The 21,894-nt window shown below is 38.6% G+C and overlaps 3 protein-coding genes across 11 annotated transcripts in view; 1 reads left to right on the top strand and 2 right to left on the bottom strand.

The window, feature by feature from the left end:
* The window catches only part of FRYL (FRY like transcription coactivator), a 314,599-nt gene extending 311,174 nt beyond the window's left edge, over positions 1-3,425 (top strand). For all 9 annotated transcript variants that reach the window (XM_069105195.1, XM_069105197.1, XM_069105194.1 and 6 more), the window contains 2 exons: positions 686-879; positions 1,296-3,425. In XM_069105195.1, the coding sequence (XP_068961296.1) occupies positions 686-879; positions 1,296-1,554 (453 nt within the window). In that variant the 3' untranslated portion in view covers positions 1,555-3,425. The remainder of the gene's footprint in view (positions 1-685; positions 880-1,295) is intronic.
* Positions 3,426-8,135: 4,710 nt separating this feature from the next.
* On the bottom strand, positions 8,136-12,750 carry ZAR1 (zygote arrest 1). The gene is made up of 4 exons (XM_069105202.1): positions 11,908-12,750; positions 9,783-9,875; positions 9,614-9,688; positions 8,136-9,228 (listed from the first exon to the last, which is right to left on the bottom strand). Exons 1-4 carry the CDS (start codon positions 12,748-12,750, stop codon positions 9,085-9,087), a joined length of 1,155 nt encoding a protein of 384 aa, XP_068961303.1. The 3' UTR covers positions 8,136-9,084.
* A 782-nt stretch (positions 12,751-13,532) lies between these two features.
* SLC10A4 (solute carrier family 10 member 4) lies at positions 13,533-20,100 on the bottom strand. Its single transcript, XM_069105030.1, has 3 exons — positions 18,901-20,100; positions 17,973-18,183; positions 13,533-14,639 (listed from the first exon to the last, which is right to left on the bottom strand). Exons 1-3 carry the CDS (start codon positions 19,593-19,595, stop codon positions 14,124-14,126), a joined length of 1,422 nt encoding a protein of 473 aa, XP_068961131.1. The 5' UTR covers positions 19,596-20,100; the 3' UTR covers positions 13,533-14,123.
* Between the last annotated feature and the right edge of the window lie 1,794 nt (positions 20,101-21,894).

The following is a 21,894-nucleotide window of genomic DNA, read 5'->3' as shown; positions in this document are numbered from 1 at the left end:
AATGATGACATGATTTTTAAATATCTTATGGTTACTGTACAAATTAAAGCTGAGATTGTCTTTCATTATACATGTAGTGACCTCTGTGGAGTAGTAGTATGAATTCTAGCTCTGCCACTTACTATTTTGGCTAAGGTATTTCACTTCTTAGGGCCTTGGTTTTCCCATCTATAAAATGCCAAGTTGCCCTGATGTCTGCTAACACTATATTCCTAGTAGACATCACTATCTTATACCAAGGGTAGGGAACCTACAGCCTCAATGCCACGTCCTTGAGTGTGGCCCTTTGACTGAGTCCAAGTTTTGCAGAATAAATCCTTTTATTAAGGGGATTTGTTCTGTAAAGTTTAGATTCAGTCAAAGGGTCACATGTGTCCTTGAGGCCACAGGTTCCTCACCCCTGCTTTATACCTTTAACTTCTGAAATCCTATGATCCTACTTTATGAAGAGTATCTAATTTCACAGTACATTTATAGAGTGATGAAAAGAACAAATATATTTAATCTGTACTGTATTAGGAAACTTTGGTAACATTCAAATTGGTATCTTTAAGGAGCCAATTTTAAACAAAAAAAATTTTAAAGGAAATCCGTTTACTATAAAGTTTTTTTTATAACTATTATAACTGAAATCTGCTTTCTATTATATACTGAAAAGACTATATAAAAGGCTTATTTGTTTTAGGTCATTAACATGTCAGAGGAACTTGCCCAGTTGGAAAGTTTTCTTCAGGAAGCTGAAGCTGCCTCTGAGAACATTGAAGAGAGTGATGTGCCTGAGGCTGCCCAGGCAACAATAGAAACTGCCATTCATTCTCTCATTGAAACTTTGAGAAATAAAGAGTTCATGGCAGCAGTAGCACAAGTCAAAACTTTCAGGTAAAATATGAAATCATTTCAAAGTGAATCTTATAGAGAGCTAAGCTAAAATAACTTACCACTGGCCATTTAATGACATTCTATCTTTCTGTACTTTAGTAGTATTATAAAGGACAGGGGTTGAACAAAGTTGACTGGTCTTTCACATGGGGTCCCTGGTGAGCAAAAACTAAAATGGAAGCCCTAGTTCTGAAAGGAAAGCTAGGGCAAAGGCCAGGAGTTGCTGGTAGGAAAACTAGATGTCAGTAGCCTTTTTATCATCCTGTAGCACCACCCTGATCATGTGTTATATGGTTTTTATGAGCTTGCCCAGGTCCTAGCCACATGTAGATGGGAAAACAAAAGTTTTACACAACTCACTTAAATATAATAGATATTTAAGATATTTCAATGCTTATTTAAATTTGTATCTGCAGGTGTCTTTGGCCCAATGACATATTTGGCAGTTGTGAAGATGATCCTGTTCAAACGCTGTTACACATATATTTCCGTCATCAAACATTGGGCCAGACAGGCAGTTTTGCAGTTATAGGCTCTAACCAGGACATGTCAGAAGCCGGCTTAAAACTGATGGAACTTAATCTAGAAATAAGAGAATCTCTACGAATGGTGCAATCATACCAGCTTCTAACAAAAGCCAAACCCATTGGAAATCTGGTGAGCACTGGATTCTAAGAAACTTCATCACTTAGAAAATGAAAAAGATTAAAGCTGAGGGATACCTCAGAATTTTATCAAGCACCTTTCACAAACTCTTGCAACTGATTGATACCTTTTCCAGCAGCATCCACAACCCTGGTGACCAATGTAGAATTTTATCAAAATAAGAAATTAAAATCTTGAAAACAAAAGCTCTGAAGGAAAAAAAAATGCTTACTGACTGCCATTACTTCACATAATAACTGTGTACAGTAGTAACTTTTTTAAAAAATATATAAACTACATGAAAGGAAAAGGGCTAAAAGCGATGCACAGAAATGCATTATTTTCTGCAGCAAGAAAATAATTCTAAGAGTAGTTGCAATAATGTTTCTCTAATACTGAAACAATGAAAAGCAGGTGGAATGAGGCTGAAATCAAGGCTGGTTTATTTTAGCTGAAGACCTGCAAGGCTTCCTGGCTTTCCAGCAATCATAAGCATAATCATCACCTGATACCTAATTATTTACATGAAGAATGTGCAGTCAGACATCAAAAGAAAAAGAACTGTTTGCAAAAACCATTGATTGCTTAATGTTTGGGGATTGCAGTTGTGTGTGGTGGACTTTTTTGTTGTTTTCATTTTGTCTACATAAGGAATTATATGTGCGAGAGTTAGGATGTGTGGATATGTGACAGTCACATTTTCAAAGTATGGATGTTTGTTGATAAAGTCTCAGAGCATGCCTAAAAGAGCACTGCAAATTATTTTTGAAGAAATTTTATTTTATTAGATCTAACTCTTCATAGTGTGTAAATGTTAGGATATTAAATAATATTTTAAAACTGGGCTTTCCCAGGATTTCTAAAAGAAATAATATATCTGTTAACGTTATTGGAATGCTGCTCAGTTCTCTGATCAGTGCTTATGTTACAATTATTGATAACAACTAACCAAAGTAGCTGCCTGCAGAGACTTTAAAATGTATATTAAAGATATGCTGCCCATCAGCAACTCTCACTAGAAAAAGTTAACTTATTTTATTCTGTAAATATTCTAGAAACTGTATAGAATAAAACCAGTATTTTTCTTGTACATTTGTGCAATTCACTGTTATACAAGAATAGGTGTACAAAGCTAATGAAAAAATTGTGGCCACTGGTGGTAGAAATATATGACTTGCAGATCCTGTTGTCTGCTAAAGAGGTGCAAATGTATTGATATGTTTATTCAGGACTTATGTGACAACTAAGGAAGCTTGGGCTGCAGAAGAAAAATAAACGTAAAGGACCACAGAGGATGGATACCAAAACATGCAATAGACTTATCCATTGAATCTGTGGTATAATACGAACTGTACCTGTTGGGTTTTTTTTTTAAGCATTTTGTAAACGAAATGAATGTAGTCCCACAATTCCTCTGATTTGAAAGGAACACCTTGTATTTTTTATATGCATCTCTTACCCACTGTGATTTTTTTTTTTTAAAAAACCAGGCTCTGTGATTCCAGAGTTTAGAATGTAGAAATGAAATTCTTAGCTTTGCCTTTTCTTGGGGAAGAGGACCCCACCAGAAATGTAATTATGCTGAAATGCATTAATTGAAGGCACTGTGCGCGCTGTTGGACTGCTGACAGTAGATATGTTACCTTTAAAGTTCTATAACTGGTCATGGCACATTTATAATCACTGTATTTTTTTGACCCTGATAAAATTGAATTATTTTGATGGCTTGTTGGTACTGTAGATGGTGTTCTTTTAATTATTTAATAACTATTTACTGAGGTTAGGTAGTTTTATTTAGTGGTGCGTTACACACTTTTATTCACATCATCTCTTACCATTTCCTATTTTCTCTCTTCCTTTGACCCTTTTTTTTTGTTAAAATAAAAACTTTATATCTCTTATTCTTGTGTATTATTGTGAAAGTTAGGGGCTAAATAATTTAATGTCATAAATATCTAGGATTTTTAAAACACTAACTTGACTTCTTTCCTCTCTTATGTGTCTTTTTTATTTAAAAAGATTATAAAATGGTTTCTTATACCTCACTACAGACCCGAAAATATATAGTTAGATCCTAATGTTAAACTAACTCAAACTAATGAATACTGAACAGAATATTTCCAAAGTATAATTGAAAATCACTTTGTTTTTTAAAAATTGTAACAAGATTATTAAGACACTGGTCTCTTTGGAAAGACTTAGGTAAATGTTACAAGAAGTCATAAATTTCTATGAAATGTGAGTTTGAGAACCAATTTAGGATTATTTCCCTAAAAATTCTTAGTTTGGGGGATATATCCCTCAATAATACGGTATGTTCAGAAAACAGAATTCCAAAGTACATTATAACAGAGATGACTTTATTTAAGCCAAAGCTTAAATGGCATGAAACTTAAGTACAACTATAGAATCAAGCCTCTTATTTATAAGAGTTGAAGATAAATTTCTTCCTGGTTATCTACTTTTATATCTCAACAAAAACATTACATATCATAGGAGGAATTCCCCCTCTCCCTTAGAGATCTCTTTCCATTACCAATCTTCTCTACCTCGGGAAGGCAGTTTTGTGCAAAATTTTAGTAGGCAAAAAAAACCCCAGCCAGAATAACCTGAAAAAGGCCAAAGGCAATTCCTGCCCTCAGAAGTACTAGTAGCTGCAAGAGGCCTGGGAAACAGACTTAATTTTGATAATCTGCTTGTGAACTCTTTTGGCCTACATTTAACATAGAATAAAGGAAAGAGTAGTTGCTTATTATTATCAATGGGAATTATAAATTATCAGTTTACAACTGGTAACTAATAATAGATTTATTTACAGAAGTATGACTTTGGGGATAGGCCAAGTCATTGAGAATCCATCTACAAATCAGAAATACTGTGCTAATGATACAAGCTTGAAAATGTAAAAAGCTACTCACAAGTAGCTTCCCTCAAATGAAGCTTTCAGAAATCCTGTCTGAATTCAAAGTGAGTTTTCATTCTGATTCTAACTGCCAAGATTTCTTCAGAAATGGTTGAAGTAGAGTAAGGTGGAAGAGGCATTGCAAAAGGTGTCCTGAGAAAAAAAACAAAAATGGTTATCCGACTCCTGATACCAGGCTTCTTGTTCTGTAAAAGAACTGAAGGTTACAGGTGAGGGGACTGAAAAAGAGAAACTCAGTTTTGCAAAAGAATCAAGTCATTTTATTCACAAATTTTGAGAAATGTATTTTTAAAGTGAATTAATTTTTACTTAAACTGGAATCTTAATTCTAATGCTGGGATATAAAATCCAAAACCACATGACAGTGAGCTGTGTTATAAACTGTCAAAGAGAGATAACTGGTAACTGGAAAATTACTTTTCACTAAAAAGAAAAAAACAAAAACATGCAGTAACAAATTCTCAAAATATATCCTACCTATATGAGATTGTCTTTGGTAGGCCATGAAGGAAGTTATTATAAAATTAATTTTCTTTTTTTTTTTCTTTTTAGAGGGGGGGAGATAGGGCAATTGGTGTTAAGTGACTTGTCCAAGGTCACATGGCTAATAAATGTTAAGTGTCTGAGGCCAAATTTGAACTCAGGTTCTCCAGACTCCAAGGCCAGTGCTCCATTCACTGTGCCACCTAGCCACCCCAAAAGTTCATTTCTTTTCAGTAAAACTTGAGCCTCCAAAGAGTTTGGTGGCACTAAGATATTTTCATGTCCTTTTTCTGTCTTCTGTAAACGTTCTTGATCCTGTTATCTTAGTAAATTTCATCCAAGCTGCTTGCTACAAAAGCAGAAAACTATTAATTTATTTTAGTCACATTCAAAGCAAACAGCTTAAATAGCTTAAATCAATTAGAAACCAGTGTCCACCCCCACCTTGCACTGATTGGGATCAAGAAAACATGTTCTATGCAAATTAGATACCAATTGTTAATATTCAGATATTTTATAAAAAAGATCCTCAAATTAGTTTTTCAGTTGTAAAATGGGGATAAATAACACCTGTGCCACAGGGTTGGTTATGAGGATCAAATAAGATATCTGTAAAACCCTTAGGTGCTATATAAATTCTTATTCCCTTGCTTCAAAATCAGAGCATTGTAAAGTTATTGTAACAATATAACAGACCTCTAGTCGAAATGACAGAGTTAAGTCTATGAAGAAACTTTTAAAAAGCAGTATTTAAAATTGGTAAATATTTCATTTTCCTGTTCTTTAGCCTCTACAATAATAAAAGAACAGTGAAATGACTGAAGGATCAAAATACTCACTCTAACAACAGCCCCCTACCCAATGAAGAAACTCAACAGCCTGGGATGATGTGGGTTGTAGAATACTTACTCCCTCTTCCCATACTAGCTATCAACTGTTCCAAAGTGGGAATTCAGCTTAGGGGCATGACACACTGGGAGGTGGTCACTTGCTCTGAGTAGCACAGCCAGTATGGCATTTAAAACCTGGTTTTCCTCATACAAAGAATATTCAGTATCCAGTAAAGATTTTTATCAGGAATTTGGGAATTTATTAATTCCCAAACAGCCTTACTTGACTCCAATTTAAATCATTGTTCTGCATTGTTTTCTGGTTTAAACTGTCCAAATATTTCTCATCTTCACCAAAGAACTGATTTTATGCATTTGAATTTACATAAAAATCCTTTGTCCAGTGCACTTACACAGTTAAGATACTTTCAACACTTAAGTGCCTACTATGGGCTGCAGTTTAAATGAGAGGGTCCCTGCCCTGCAAGAATTAATTCCTATTATATATCACACTGCAATATACCCAAGTATATTAGAATTGCCCAAAAAGAAAAAAAAAATGCCAACAAAGAAGAATTGATATTCTTGTAATGTTTTACAGTCTGCATGAGCTTTCTTCCACAAAATGCTTTAAGGCAACAGGTGATATCAGGAAGCCTTTATGAGATTTTCTTTAGAATTGGGCTTTAAAGGACTTGAGAAATTAAATAAGCAAAGAGAAGGACTGAATAACAGGCATTAGCAACATGGAAGCATGTGAATGAGCCCTTTTGCAGGTCTGAAAGCAGAAAGATGTTGGATATATATTTCCAGTATATGGCTGGAAAGGCAGGGAGACACCAAGTTGTAGAAGGAGCTTAAGAATTTGAACTTTACATGGGCAGTTCGGGGGAACCATGGAGAAGGAGGAAGATTTCCGATACAAGTACAAGTGGTCATTCTGGCACCAGCAGGGAGGACAGATCAGAATTCACTCCTTTTATTCATGGATTCTGTGGCCTACAAATCTTTATTGGAAACCAAGGATTCTGTCAATATTCCTAGGAAAGTAGCCATAGCAAAAAAGAAGTTATTATTGAATGAAGTGCATCAGTGTGAGGGTTATATTTAAAATAAAAAGCTTTTATAATTGTAACTTCTGCCTTCTGTTGCAGTCATTGTTTAGAAATCTATCTTTTGGGCACTAGGTGGCGCAGTGAGTAAAGTGCTGGCCCCGGAGTCAGGAGGACCCGAGTTCGGTTTGGGCCTCAAACACTTAACACCCACACACACAACAAAAACTAACCATGTAACCTTGGGCAAGTTACTTAATCCCAGTTGCCCTCCAAAAGGCCAAAAAAAAAAATCTATCTTCAGTTACATTTTTTACTCAAAAACATCTTTACAATTTTTGCAAAATTTAGCAACTGTTTTTTAGGGTAAGAAACTGAAACAGGAAAGACCTCCCATCCATCTCTCAATGCTGCTGCTGCTGTTCAGTTGTGTCCAACTCTTTGCAACTCCCCATTTGGGGTTTTCCTGGCAAAGATACTGGAATGGTTTGCCATTTCCTTCTCCAGGTCATTTTACAGATGAGGAACTCAGGAAAGCAAGGTTCAGTGTCACATAGCTAAGTGTCTGAGGACAAGTTTAAATTCAGGTCCTCCTTACTCCAGGACCTCCAGCTGGCACTCTATCCCCTGAGCCCATAGTTGCCTATCTCCACTCTACTCTATAATAAAAATCTGGACATGTATAAATACATACAAAAGTCACTGTCCTCACATACTGCATATCAAAGATTACCGATGTAAATGTAAATGCCTTTATAAAATAATCTAGGGCAGAATACATTACAAAAATCAGTATTTGAACCCAATAGCATTGCATGCCATTCTAGTCTTATAAACTGTTGGATTATTTTGTCTTTTGGGGGAGAAGGGTTATAGTTCACACAGGGAACATAGCAAATAACAAATCTGATCTGATCGTATTAAGTCCTATTCAAAAGAATAAAACTTAGGATCACTCTCTCAGTTAATCCTCAGGATTTATTCTCAAATTTTTATAGCACCTGCCTCCATGACAGGTAGGTTTGTTTTCCATAACTTCAATAGCTCTAGCTTTACAGTTTTAACTAGTATATGAAGAAAGGGATAAAGGGGACAGAGGGTAAAAGAAGAAATTGAACTTCAGCAGTAGACTTGGATCTAACTTTTACAACCTTTCCTCCCTCTTCAAGTCACTTTCATTTCCTAATACAACTAACAAAAATTTGTAAATGTTTCTTAAGAGTATGTTAAAAGCATCTTTAAATCAATTTCTTCTGTGAAACCTACAACTAACTTTTGTAAAACAAAGGATCCTTTTGCAATATTTACCCACTAAATATCTATTTTGTAAATTTGTCTTTTAGCATATGGTCTCTTAAAAGAATGTTAAAGCTATTCATTTGTATCAAAATGTTCTTTTGACCTCCAAAGCTGTTAACAGCAAAAGGAAGCTAGTTTTGGCATGTAAGTTGTTGGACTATTATTAGATTTTCAGTTAAGATTAATAAAAACCTGTTCTATTCCAATTTCTATATCCCATTTTAGTTTAGTTCTTGTGAGCAGTATTTAAAAATAGAAGATACTACAATTATCCCAAATATATATAAGTTGATGTTCTACCTCACTGAAGCCAAACTAGCAAGATCTCTTCATTCCTTTGCCCTGTTTGTCAATATGAAATGAAAAAAGAAAGATGCATAATTAAATTTTCTTCAAGGTAACCAAGTTAAATCACACTCAACATTGAATAGAGCCAGAATTATTTTTTTTCCCCGTAGCTTCCAAAGGGAAACGATTTGGCTACTGTTAACCCACTGGCTATTTCATGTTTCCATAGTCACCAGAATAAATTTGGAGAAAAGGAAGAAGCTGGGTTCTCTCCTTCCCCAGAAGCAAATTCTTACTTATTACATAGATTTAATCATACCCCAAATAAATAGCTTTGGGTTTTTCTTTTAGATTTACATTTTTCTAATCTCTAGAGCTCCTTCAAGTAACCATCTCTGATGATTTATTTCTATACAAAAGCTGACAATTTCTGGAATCCATCTTGCAATATGATCTACGTGTTTTTTTTTTTCCTTCCAATTCAGTTTTTTTCTAGGACAAAATTTTAAAAGCAAAAAAAAAAAAAGGTAAGAGTTCAATAATGTACAGATCGTTTTGCAATACCTTTATTTAAAGGCTCTGTCAAATATTCCTGCTTTTTTGATTAGTCTTTTAATTGAGGGAAGGGTATGTGGTAAGCAAAAGAAGCTCATTTGTCTGCAGAACTCTTTATGTATTCATTCACTTAAATAATATATTTGAAGCTGAAGGTACTGTCACAGGAGAGGCGTTTTCCTTTGCATCTCCCACACAAATCCTGACGATGAGGTCTTTTGGGATCCACATGGCGAAGTTTCACTGGGCAGGAGCATCTTGTCTGTTTACAACTCTGGAAAAAAATGTAAAAAGTGCTATGTCCCCAGAATTGAACCAGAGGATTATGTGGCCTCAGTAATGGGTATATGGCATAGAAGCTAGTCCTGTAACATAATCTAAGAGGTAGAAGAGAATTCAGAGACCATTTTTCTAGCCAAGAATCCTTTTTACAACATCCCTAAATAGTCAGCCTTCCAGTTAGTATCCAAATAAAGTTAGGACCCAGATTCTCCTAGCCTTCTAATCTACTGCCCTTCCTATTATATTCTTGGAACTCCATAACTACAACCCAGGCCACTAGGTATCAAATTAGCCTCTAGAAACTAACTGCACTAAGAAAACCCAAATCACACCTGCCTCCCCCTGCTTAAGATCCCAAAAGCAACGAGAAACTTTACTTGACAAGCGATATCCTCCACTCGGTATGGGTTGTAAGACTTCTCACAAGTTCTGCAAAACTGCTTGAAGTAGACCTGATACATGAGAGATTTTTAAAATAAGTGTGCTCTCTTTTCTCCCCTTCCCCACTCCGAACCTTGACAACATCAGTTACATCATGTCTCTTACCTTATTGGTATCCTGCACGCACCACACATATGCACTTTCCCATCGAATGTTGCAGTCTTTGCAGTGATAATAGCCATATTTCTGCTCTAAGAACTAAAGAACAATATTATGTAACAGGGCAAACAACAAGACATATCCATATCTTCTTTCTCATATTTCAGAGAGTGATGGAAGTTAAGGCTAACTTTTTATACTCTGGGACCTGAAGTTCAACTATATTCTACAAACCAAAGGAAAGGAGAATATGAACTGTTTCTATAGACCCAACTTCCTAGAACATACTAATGAAGAAACCACTCATCCTTTAATCAAGCAAAACAAAGTATAATTCTCAGGGCTCAAGGTAGACAAGAGTGGGCTAGCTTGAAAGACAAGGTGACATGCCAAATGGGCATTCTTGACAGAGGGCCAACAGGGTCAGGGAAGCTCAAAAGCCAAGATTTTCTTCAATTTGGGATTCTTTTTAGGAAAAGAAATTAAGCTCTACATAAGCCCAATAAGAACCCTATGTTAGAAGATACTCTCCTATGCTTTTATTGTATGAGATTTAGAATTCCACATTAAAGAGACCTCAAAGGCCATCCAACCCCTTCTGTACCTAAACCAAAACTGCCTCTACATTGGAAAGCTAGTCACTGAGCCTTTCCCAAAGTCCTCCAGTGAAGAGGAACCTCTTATTCCCCCCCCAGGAAGTAGTGAACATGGATGATCCCCAATAGTGGCTAACACAAATGACTTACTTTGCCATTTGCTCAACGTGGTATCAAGTACTAAAAAAGAATAAAAATCATTTTAAGGCTGAAAGAAGAGGACCAACTGGAGGTCTAGTAATTTCAAAAGCTTAAGATCATAAAACAGAGCCAACCCTAAAACATGAGACCCTTGACTCACACCAGGGCTTTTGGTATCACCTTAACTTCTTCTCCCAACATATTTTTTCTCTTATCCAGTATCTTTCTTCTTCTTGGAAGGGGAAGGAAATATAATCTGGAAGTTCTCGGTCTTCGTTAGACCAAAGCTTGTTGAGTATAATATAGGAACTAATTAGATCATTATTCTACTTCACAAAAGGATGCTTTTCACTCTTTATTTTTGATTTATTCCTACTTCCCCTGGGTTGTAGAGTTTCTCTCCCATCACTGAATTTCGCCTTTAAGATCTACTCCTAAGGTGGCCCAACTATAATAAAGGACTGGACTAACTGCTCCTGCAGTAAAAAAAAAACAAAACAAAAAAAAAAAAACCTGTAGTTTAAGAAAATAAAATTCTATATAATCATTCATTTTTACTCCCTTTTCTAAAAGGGACCAAAGCTATCTCATAGTTTGAGTCTATTTTCCCCCTCTCCTCCAGAAGAAGGTGGGGGGGGAGGGGGAAGGGAAATAGTTTGTTGAAGATAGGAATTTCATAAAATCTAGGTTAAGATCAACTTTACCCCAGTTCCTTAAGTTTGTTTAGGGGAAAAAAAGTATCCAAGCTGAGAGAACTATCAAAGGACCTGGAATATTTTCCCATGACGTTATGATTAAAACATTAGAAAAGTGTGGTAGGGAAAGAGCAGAATGGAAACTAGAAGTCATGAAATCTTTTATCATCTTGCTTACAATGGTTTTTGTCCCGCCTAAGCACACAGCCCAATTGTAAATAAAGTATGGTTAACCCTAGTCATATTTAGGAAGATAAGCAAATCAAACCTGGGATGTTTTTTTTACCCCTAGAACATACAAGTCTGTAACCAAAAGGTTCTATTCTTTCCGGTAAGAAAGCTATATGGCAGTAGCTCCTTGCAACCAGCTTGTTACAAAACAGGCAGAGGCAGAGGGCTGAGACGGCAGCATTTTCACACTAGCAGACTTCTTTGGCAGGGATGCTGAGGACGGGCTCCCGATTATCTGGAGGTGAACCCCCTCCTGGGGGGTCAGGAGCCTGCTTATTTGTTGACTTTTTACTACACCCCCTAATCAAAGAAAGGTGTTCCGCAAACAGTAGGCCCTTAATACAAGTGTGCAAATGGAAGGAAAAGCAATAGGAAGGTGGGTGTGGTCAGCCACCCTCCCAGCCTAACACCCTAGGGAGGAGGGAGGAAAGCTACCCAGCGAGGCCCGCCAGGGGCCGGCGTCCTCACCTGGAAGCGCAGCCGTGTCTTGTTCTGCCCGGGGCTCTGCGACTGCTGGGCCTCGGCCGCCTCCTCCTCCTCCTCGGAGTCCTCGGGCTCCTCCACAGGCTCTGCAGCCTTCAGGCCGTCGGCCCGAGGTGGCTGATCCTCCCAGTTGGCTTTCACTGCGGCCTGGGCCCCACCACCCTCCCTGGGCTCGGGCTTCGCCACGTCCGCGGCCCCCTCCTCGAGCTCGTGCTCGGGCCGCACCACCGCCTCTGGCGCCTCCCTCGCGGGAGGCCGCGTCTCATGCCCGGAGGCCTCCCCTGCGGGGCCTCCAGTCTCGGCCTCCTCTACGAAGGTGGCGAGGCGGCGCGAGGCCACGGGCGAGTAGACGGCGACAGTGCGCGGGAAGCGCGCGGGCCTCAGGGCCCCGGCCCCGGGGCTGCCCTGCGCGGAAGGCCGAGGCGGCGGCGGGGACGCAGCTCTCGGCAGCGCGAGGTCTCCAGGCTCCCGGCCCCTGCGGACCAAGGTGCGGCGGCCGAGGGAACACTGCACCGAGGCGTCCTGGCGCGGGTTTACCTGCACGGCTACATCGCGGGTGTTGGCCTTGCGGAGCCGCGGGACGAGGCCCGGGTTGACCTGCGACAGGATGGCCATGAGTTGCGCCCGCTGGTAGCTGTCGAAGTACTCGGCTGCCGTCGGCTGACCATAACCCGACAAGGTTGACGCCGCCCCCGCCGAGGCCCGAGGCCGCCAGCCGCCGCCTGCCCCGGAGCCTTTGCCCTTGGGGCCCGGCGCGTAGGGGAAGGAGTAGGGGCTGTAGGGCGGGTACATGTAGCCGTCCAGCCCGTCGTCTCCCAGGGCCGCCATGTACGCAGCCCGGGTCCGCCTGCCCGCCGACACCCTAAATAGCCGGCCCCTCGGGGGCGGGCCGAGGCCGGGGCACGCGCGGCCGCCCGCCCACTCCCCTCATTAGCGGGCCGGGAAGAACCCGCCACGGGCGCTGTCCGTCGTCGGGGGCCGTCCACGGTCGCCTAGAAGGCCGGCGACGCAGGTAAGCCTTTCAGGGCGGGGAAACCCTACTCCTTCCCCACCCCCGGCCCCGTGGGAGCCTGGGCGGGGCTCGGCGTAATTGGATTGATTATCTGCACCTCGAGGGCGAATTAGCACCAAGGCCCCCGGGAAGAACTCGGTGCCTCCAGAGCGGCCCCGAAGGGGCCCTTCCCCATCTGCCCCATCTGCCAGGTCCCGGCGGCGGCTGCAGCCCTGGCCAATTAAGTTTGTTTGGGGGTCCCCAGATAGCGAACACGTGGAAGAACATTTCCGGAACCTCCACGTGGCCCCTGGAAGGCTGGGGGAGAGGGTTTGCCGCTCAGTGATGGTGCCCGGTAAGTCCCCATTCTGGGGCCGTAGGGAGGCGAGGTGTCTCCGGGAACCCCCGGGGACCCGCTTTCTGTCAAGGCCCCTTCCTCTTCCTCACAGCTCCACCCCTTGACCAGGAGGGAATTTCTTTTAATTAATTTCCTATTAATCATTCTTCTTAAGCGTGTTATAATCAATATTTTTTAAACCAAATTCGAAAGACCCATAGATAAATGTGTAGCATGATGTAGTTGTTTAAAAATTATTAATTTAGGAACCCCTTCACTTGGGGAGGGGCAGAACCTTAATCAGTTTTTTAGTACCAAGGAATAAATAATATCAGCCCAAGTAATAATAGGCATTTTAATGTCTTTACTGATTTCTCTAATGTGGTATATGTTTAACAGAGTAGACATTGTTACACTGTATTTAATTGACTGAGCTCACCTCTGAGTACAAGACAAATCCTACATTTCTTTTTACAATGAATACATGAAATTCAATTATGTTCTTACTTAAGTTTTTACTCACAGTGCACCAAAATGTTATGTTTAAGAGATCATGTTTCTAATAGATTTTTCATTTTAAAATAGTAATTTAAATAGGCAATAGCAAAAGCCTAAACAGACATTCACTTCAACTTTATGTTGGTAAACTGATGTATAGGTTATGACATTGAATGTACTTAAGTTTTTAATTTGAGGAAATGTTTGTAGCTGACATTAGTGAAGCTGTGATCATCTTACAATAGAAAGGGTATTGTAGTTATATTTAAAAGAATTCTGCTATAATAAAGTAATTTAATACAGCTTAAGCATACCACAGACCATAAATAGGAGGTAAGGGAGGGAATCCCAATGTTGCTCTACATTAAATGTAATCTACAGTGAGGTCTGGGTGGGTTCCATCATTATGGAATTATGTTCATCTACTTTAACTGATCCATATGAAGTATCTGCCATTTCTTCTTCTTTCAGTTTCTTATAAGATATATCTGTATCATCTTCATCCAGAGAATCTTGTTTATGCACAATTTCCCTTCCATACATCTTATATACTAATACAAAAATCCCTGCTTCTGCAGACTGGAAAAGGGCATAAAGCAAAGGAAACATGTACATACTTCCTATGAGCTGTGGAGGAAAGGTTAGTTTTAGAATAGCAGTGCACAGTTGTACATTCTGACTACCTGTTTCCAAAGAGACAGTCCTTTTGCAGTTGGATGGAAGATGGAATAAGGTAGCTAAACCATATCCTGACAAATATCCAGCCAAAGGCATAAAAATTGCAACAACATAAACAGTTGCAGGAATACTTGCCAATAGTTCAGGTCCTAACATAGTGCCAGTCATAATGAAAAGGACCACCAGAGTCACCAGCAGAGACCACAGGGAAACCTAGTAATAGAAAATGGATAAATCATTTTTAAAATCAGATAAAATGCAGGAAAATTCAATAAAGGAATATAGATATTAGCATATATAGCAAATGAATAGTGTTGGACTTAGGGTAAGGAAGGCTGGGTTCAGATCTGCTTTTGTTATTTATTAGCTTTGTGATCCTGAGTAATAACTTGCTTTCTCCAAGGCTGACTCCTCATCTGTAAAATAGGAGTGCCCCTCAGGGGCCCCACAGGGTTGTAAACTTCTTGGCAAACTTTAAAGGATTCTAGAATTGTCAGCTATTATCAGACTTATTCCATCAGTTTACCGTTAGTGAACAGAGATACGTTTTAGTAAATTCTTCCTTTATGTTGAAATGAATTTTCCTTCCTTTATTTTCTACCACTTAGTCTTTGCCCTGCCATTTGTAGCAAAACAGCTTCTTCCGGATAATTACCTTCAAATTTGCAAAAATCTGTCATTTTCTCTCCCCTCCTATTTTTCCAGACTAAACATCCCTAGTTTTTTCAACTGTTAATCACATAACATGGCTCCTACAGTCTCACCACCTCTTTTAGAGTTTCCAAGTTCATCTCACAAATTTTCATTGTCTGTCTTAAAATGTAGCACCCAGAATTGCACACATAATTCCAAAAATGGTCTTAACCAATACAAAATATGGCAAAACTTTCCGAACATTGTTCTTTCTACATGAAAATTAGTCTTGTAGTATATCTGAGATTAAATGAATGAAATATTAAAATTCCTTTTAACAGTTTATTAACACTTGGGATTGTATTTTACATTCCAAAGGATTTTTCATAATATGGAAACATGACATCTCTTAAATTTTGTCATGACAAGAGTGTAAGCTTGCTAATGTCAAATATATGTAATTCTTTTACAAAGTTAAATTGAACATTTCCATATTCTGTTAATTCTTATCTCTCAGACTCTAAAACAGCTTCCTATGATGATATTATATTATCATCATAATAGGCAGCTTCTTTATACCTTGCAGCTGGCACTAGATATGTTTTTCTGTGTTACAGAACGGTGTGTCATCTTGGTATCTTGCCAGATACTTTTAACTCATTCAAATAAAATAGACTGTATGGTGGGGGGAAGATCCTTGTGCTACAGACTATTATATGAATTGTAAGATTTTAGACAATACATTTGATGATGCATCAGGTTCCTCGATAGTTATGAAGAGTTTCATATGTGGGATTATCGTATCCTTAATACTACTTAAAAAAACTAATTGTAATTTAAATATATATGTATACATGCTAGTAACAGAATCCTCAACATTGGAGGATTCTAAAAGTATGTTCAACATACTTTTAAACAAGAAATAGGTAGAAACTAAACAATCACATAATTCTTATAGCTTAAACTATGAAAAACATTGTACCATTTAAATTGTCAGTACAAATGGAAAATCACTACAAAGGAAATCATTTTTGTTTACTTTGAAATACTGAATTGTAAGTTCATCTTTGCCTTTTAGATATTACTAAAACTTGATGCTCATTTTAAAGTTGTATCTGACAATATTCTTAAATATCTTACCATTACATTTTCCTAAACTAACTCACATTTAAGAAAATTTGAAAATCAGCTCTGATACAGTGGATCAAGAGTTGGCTTCTGTGTAGGGAAAACCTGAGGTTCAGGTACTGCCTCTGACTGATCTATAGCTGGTAGAGGGAGCTGCCTTACTTGCTTTCTCTTACTGGAATGAAATCACAGATCTGGTCCCCCCAAACCCACTCACATTTAATTATCACTTTTTGAAGTTTGCAAAGTACCTTTAAAGGGGACTTCCTGCTAAGTTGGATTTGGAGCCCATGTTTCCTAAGGCAAAGTGACTTTAAGTTTTGAGAAGTAGTTCTTCAAAGCAGTCCTCTGAGATGTAGCTAGTTGAAAGTCTTACCTTACCTCTGTTTTAGAGAAGAAGAAACTGGGACTCTGGGAAATTGAGATGTGACATATAGGTAGGTACTAAAAGTATCAAGTGAGATTCAAACCCATGTCCACTGACCCCTGCCATATGCTTCACTATCTTCACATAAATCTCAAATATGTTCATTTATTTTTATTTAAATGATTATAATTATTCTGTTTTTAGCCTGCAAATGGCGAATTTGATTTTTGTCAATTAAGTTATAGAGGAAACAACCTTTTAAGACTTAAAAAATTAGGTATAAAAATATTTTAAGGCCATGTATTTTTGCATAAGACTTTTGAGTTGAGTATATGTGCAAAGAGAAGACATAATTGTTTTTGATATTAATAAATTTAGGCCTTCCATGTAATAATATAGTCTTAGAAAATAAAGATACTTCTGATGACAAAGCAAAACAAATGAACTATTCCCAAATGTCATTTAATTGAAACTTTATCTTAGAGTTTTCTATTCAGTTGCTTTAAGACAAGGTATTTTGCCTTGGTTTTTGTTTAATACGTTGACTATTTTTGTTGATTTGACTGAATATTGGTACAGAAAATTTATTCATTTATTGAAAGAGCTGATTCAGTGGCTCTCCCACAGAGAAAAGATCCTACCATTGGTGAATATTATTTACAGTTAATAAGATTGTGTCTCTGGTTTTTTTGTTATTGGAGGAATACTTTTTTGAATTCTTTTTTCCCCCTTTTCTCTAAGGGGAAAAATAATGCAAGATTGTGTTTGGCCAAGAAGAAACAGCCAAGATTATGGCATAAGATACATTTAAAAAGTAAACTTTTATTTTGTGTTCGCATACACATATATTTTGTGTTTATATAGTATTTGTTTGTTAAATCATCATTTCTATTTCTTTTATTTTTTAACACCCCATGTTTGTTTTTAAGAATATTAAATATTTTATAACCTGAAAAACATTGGAACGGATTTAAATTTTTTTTCAATAAGCTATGTTTAGATGATGTTCTTAAGGACAATTTTTGTGAATTTTACAAAACACAGTAAATTGTTCCCAAAGTTTTGTACAAATCCTGTTTTAATAGTTTTATTTGATTGGCTTTTATTGTTAGAAGGAAGTAGTTATGCTGACCACTGCATTTTCTTATTTTTTCAGCTATTTCTGTTTTGTTATTCTTGTGCTTTGTAATATTGTCTTCAGCAAAACTTTTTCTATAGCAATAATTCTAGGAAGCTTCAATCAGTACTTGGAGGTGGAAGTGATCTTTTGTTATATGACCTATATAAAGAAAGAGTAACTTTTTGTAAAATGTGAAGCAGATTCTCCCCCCCAGTTCAGGCCAGTTAAGGATCAGAAAGTGACAGATTTAAGGCTTTTATAAGCAAGACTGAGTTTGAGAACAGAATCTGGGCTATACCTTAAGGACATAGTCAGCAACTCGTGTATATTTGTAGCGGATGAAGACTCCTACACCAATAGGAATCAGGGTGCTGCATAGGGTCAGGGTGACTGCTCCCAGTGGCAATAACTGCACCAAAGTTGTATTGATCCAGGCCCGACTATAGATCCACAGGCACAGGGGCATCAGCAGCAAAGCCAGAAGCGTGGAAGAAATAGTCATGATAATACTGTAGAGATGGAAATGAACACAATAAGCATCAAGTTAGCACTGACCCACCAGTGAGCCTCTGTATACAGAAGGGGAAGTGGCAAGGGGGAAAGTGAATCAGAATTAACATCTGGGGAAGGCTGCAGGGAGAAATCAACATATTTGAGGGATAAAACGGACCTAGGATCCACCCTCCTAATGAAACTGGGTAAAATAGATGTTAAGAGTTATGTTGCACTACTGTCCCCGGTCTTTATTTGCCTGAGATTTTAAAGTAATCCATTGATCAGGGTTGGGTCTAGTTAATTAGAAGGACAAGGATCTTTAGTTATTGGATTTTTTGCGTGTGTTTGTTTTTTCCACTTTTCTTGAATAAATACTTGTTGGATTGAATCCAACAAATATTCTATGTGGTTCAGCCACCCAAAGGGACTAAATTTCATTCCTGACACCCCTCAATTACAAAGTAATACCAGCTTTTACACTCATTGAAGAGTTGGAGTATCACAGCTAATGTTTCCCTTTTTTCACCCCCACCTTCACAACTACAATTCCTTTTTCTAATATATTCACTAATGCTTTTCTTAAAAATTTGAAAGCTTCTCGCATTAAATCCTTTCTCTACTTTTTGCCCGTTCTGTGTTCTATTTCACAACCCCCTTTATTTTTCTCACCTTATTGTGTAGCTACTTGGGTTGGAGAAGCTACCTTCAGTAGGGATAACTGAAGCTCCTACCTGAGATTCATGTCGCCATTCACCAGCAGAGACATAAGATTGGAAAGGTTTCCACCTGGACAGCAGCCGCATAATAATACTGCTACAGCCTCCACTTCATCCAGAGAGAAGATGAGGGCCAGAAGAAAAGCCAGTAGGGGCATGAAGACAAACTGGCAGATGAGGGCCAGCAGTACGCCTATGGGCCTGCGGATGTGAGCCCCTATGTGATTCACCTCCACAGTGCAGCCCAAACCCAGCATGGTAATGCACAGTGCCACTCCCACAAATACATTCAGTCCATGGTTCAAAGGAGTATCCCAGAATGGATTGTCTTGAGAACCCCAATCCTGTGGGAGGTGGGCAAAACTTTGTGGACTGCTGCTGATCTTTGACTCCCAGGTGGTGGGGGTAGGATTCAGACTGGAGCTGAGGCTGGGGCTAGGGATGAGGCTGGGGCTAGGGGTTTGGCTGGGGCTAGGGGTTTGGCTGGGGCTAGGGATATGGCTGGTGCTAGGAATATGACTGGGGCTGGAGCTGGAGTCAGGAATAATGCTAAAGCTAAAATTGGGGCTGAGGCTGGGGTCAGCGATGATACTGGGACTGAAATTAAGGCCGGGGCTTGGGCTGAAGCTGCTGGTGTTGGTTTTCTGGGTGTAGTTATCCGGCTCTGGAGAAGGCAAGAACAGCAGTGTCTCACTGCCTTTGCTTTCCATGGCTGAGGATCCCTGATGAATGGGACGGGTTGATGGTCCTTCCTTTGCTGCTGATGCCTTTCTGAGTCCTGAAGGTTGTGAGCTGAGCTGCAAGTTACCTGTAGCACATCCAAACTCTCAAGACAGCCAAGAAAGGAGCAGCAAGTGCCGAGGAAACGTTGGTACTGAAGAGACTGTCACCTTGCCGAGTGAGATTCACTCCCTGAAGCACTGGCTGTATTCCCCACCCCTGAATGCGTTCACCAACTCCTTTCTTCTTTGCTGCTATCAGCCCATACGCTGAGGGGACCTGGAGCACCCTGCAGTCCTTGGTCCGTACAGCCACTGAAAGGAAAGGCACAGACTTCCCAGCTTGCAAAAGACCCAGAATTCAGGAGATTCTCTGCCTCTTAAGGGAACACTTTCCTACTTCAGAGCACGAATCCTCTTCCCGCTGTGCTTGAGAAGGCTAAGTCCTTAAATCAGGCTTCCTTGAATAATCATGGCATTGAATCCTATTTGAGAGTGAAGCAGGCTCCTAGACTTTCACTGCCTCTTACTTTTGTGTCCCTAGTCCCTAGGGGCAGTACTGGCTCCTCCCTTTAATCACCATTAAGTGATTCTGTTAGAATGTGACCTGAGGCTGAACAAAGACTTAACATAGAAGGGGGGTGGGGTGGGGAGAAAGCTCGTTGGGCGTTTCTGTCTGCCCAGTTTTCTTTGATAATGATGTTTCATGGTTGTTTCTCCATATAAAAACAGACTGAATATTATGCTATTCCAACAATCTATAACACTGCTACAGATATGTCACAGGGTCAAGCCTGAACTGCAAGTGGGTATGTGACTTAACCATTAGAACTATTGAGTAGAAATTCTGTTATTATTCAGGAATGAGATAAAGGACTTTAATGTCATTGGAGTCTAGGGACTGGGGCTCCCTCTTGCTAAAAGAGGTTATGTTAATGAACTGAATAATGATGTTTCTAAATGTTTCACTATTCTTGGATCTCTGTTGTACTTGTGTTTTTCAGTGATCTGTCAGAGAGAGGATATACAGATAAGAACTTAACTAGAAAAATCTTTGTGGAGAAAATGGGATTTTGAGGGAGAGAAGAAAAGATGCTTTAATAAAGAGGAACATTTTCTTTAATGAATGGTATCCAGCTATTAAATTAAATTTTTTCCTTAACATTCTATTTTCTCACTCTCCTTTGAAATTTACCACATGCCTACAGAATGATAGTTTGTTCCTCAATTTCCCTGTTATTGACACATAGCAACTTCAAGTAATTTCCTTCCTAAAAATGCTACCAAGTGTAGTGAAATGAGAGAAATAAGTTATCTTGTCTAGTAAGTTAAAAAAAAGTAAGAAAATAATGCCTTTCTTTAGATAAAAGCAGTTCTGTATATACATTCCTAATTTAAAAATTATTCTTTCTCTGTGTGATAATCTTTAAAATCAAATATTAGGTGCCTACTATATGTCAAGCACTGTTCTAGGTGCTGGGCATATAAGGTATCAATTAAAACAATCCCTAAGGACAAAAATATTCATTTGAATTAAATTAATTAATAAATTATTTTAAATAATTGAATTAATTAATAAATTAATTAAATTTGCTTGAATTTAATTCATTAGAATTAAAAGTCTACAGAGTGCTCTATATTTTGCTATCTCGTTTTGTTCTTAATTCTGCAAGCATTTATATAGTGCCAACTTGGGGAATGACATTTATTCTTATAAATTTGACTTAGTTCTCTATATATTTGAGAAATGCGGCCTTTATCAGAAACAGTGGCTGTAAATTGTTTCCCAGCTTTCTGCTTTCCTTCTAATCTTGGTTGCATTGGTTTTGTTTGTACAAAACCTTTTTAATTTAATAGAATCAGTATTGTCCATTTTACGTCTAATAATGCTCCCTATCTCTTGTTTGGTCGTAAATTCTTCCTTTCTCCATACATCTGACAGGTAAACTATTCCTTGTTCTCCTAATTTGCTTATGATATTACCCTTTATTTATAAATCATGTATCTATTTTGATCTTATCTTGGTGTAAGATGTTGTTTTATACCTAGTATACTAGTTCCTGCCTTACTGTTTTTCAGTTTTCCTAGCAGTGTTTGTCAAACAGTGAGTTCTTATCCCAAAAGCTGGAGTCTTTGGGTTTATCAAACACTTTATTATGATGGTCATTTAAAAGGCTTTTTTCAAGGGGCCAACCAAGGAGTGATGAAGGCCTGAACTGTGGAAAGAACTGGGATTTGTCAGTTGATTCAATATGTGAAATGAGGGAGAACAAGAAGCTAAAGATGACAG

The sequence above is a fragment of the Petaurus breviceps genome, unplaced genomic scaffold (genome assembly GCF_028583685.1).
Source record: "Petaurus breviceps papuanus isolate PSGF00001 unplaced genomic scaffold, PetGlider_PUasm1.0 76, whole genome shotgun sequence".
Lineage (NCBI taxonomy): Eukaryota > Metazoa > Chordata > Mammalia > Diprotodontia > Petauridae > Petaurus > Petaurus breviceps.
Note: the sequence above shows the minus strand (reverse complement) of the source record. Positions and strands in the feature narration are given on the sequence as shown.

Excerpts from the sequence above, each read along its gene's own strand:
- SLC10A4 (XM_069105030.1), bottom strand. The coding sequence starts at position 19,595 with ATGGAAAGCAAAGGCAGTGAGACACTGCTGTTCTTGCCTTCTCCAGAG. Across the intron at positions 18,184-18,900 it reads AATGGCGACATGAATCTCAG|TATTATCATGACTATTTCTT; the intron begins GTAGGAGCTTCA and ends CCATCTCTACAG. Across the intron at positions 14,640-17,972 it reads TTGCTGACTATGTCCTTAAG|GTTTCCCTGTGGTCTCTGCT; the intron begins GTATAGCCCAGA and ends TTCTATTACTAG.
- ZAR1 (XM_069105202.1), bottom strand. The coding sequence starts at position 12,750 with ATGGCGGCCCTGGGAGACGACGGGCTGGACGGCTACATGTACCCGCCC. Across the intron at positions 9,876-11,907 it reads AGACACGGCTGCGCTTCCAG|TTCTTAGAGCAGAAATATGG; the intron begins GTGAGGACGCCG and ends ATTGTTCTTTAG. Across the intron at positions 9,229-9,613 it reads TGGAGGATATCGCTTGTCAA|AGTTGTAAACAGACAAGATG; the intron begins GTAAAGTTTCTC and ends ATTTTTTTCCAG.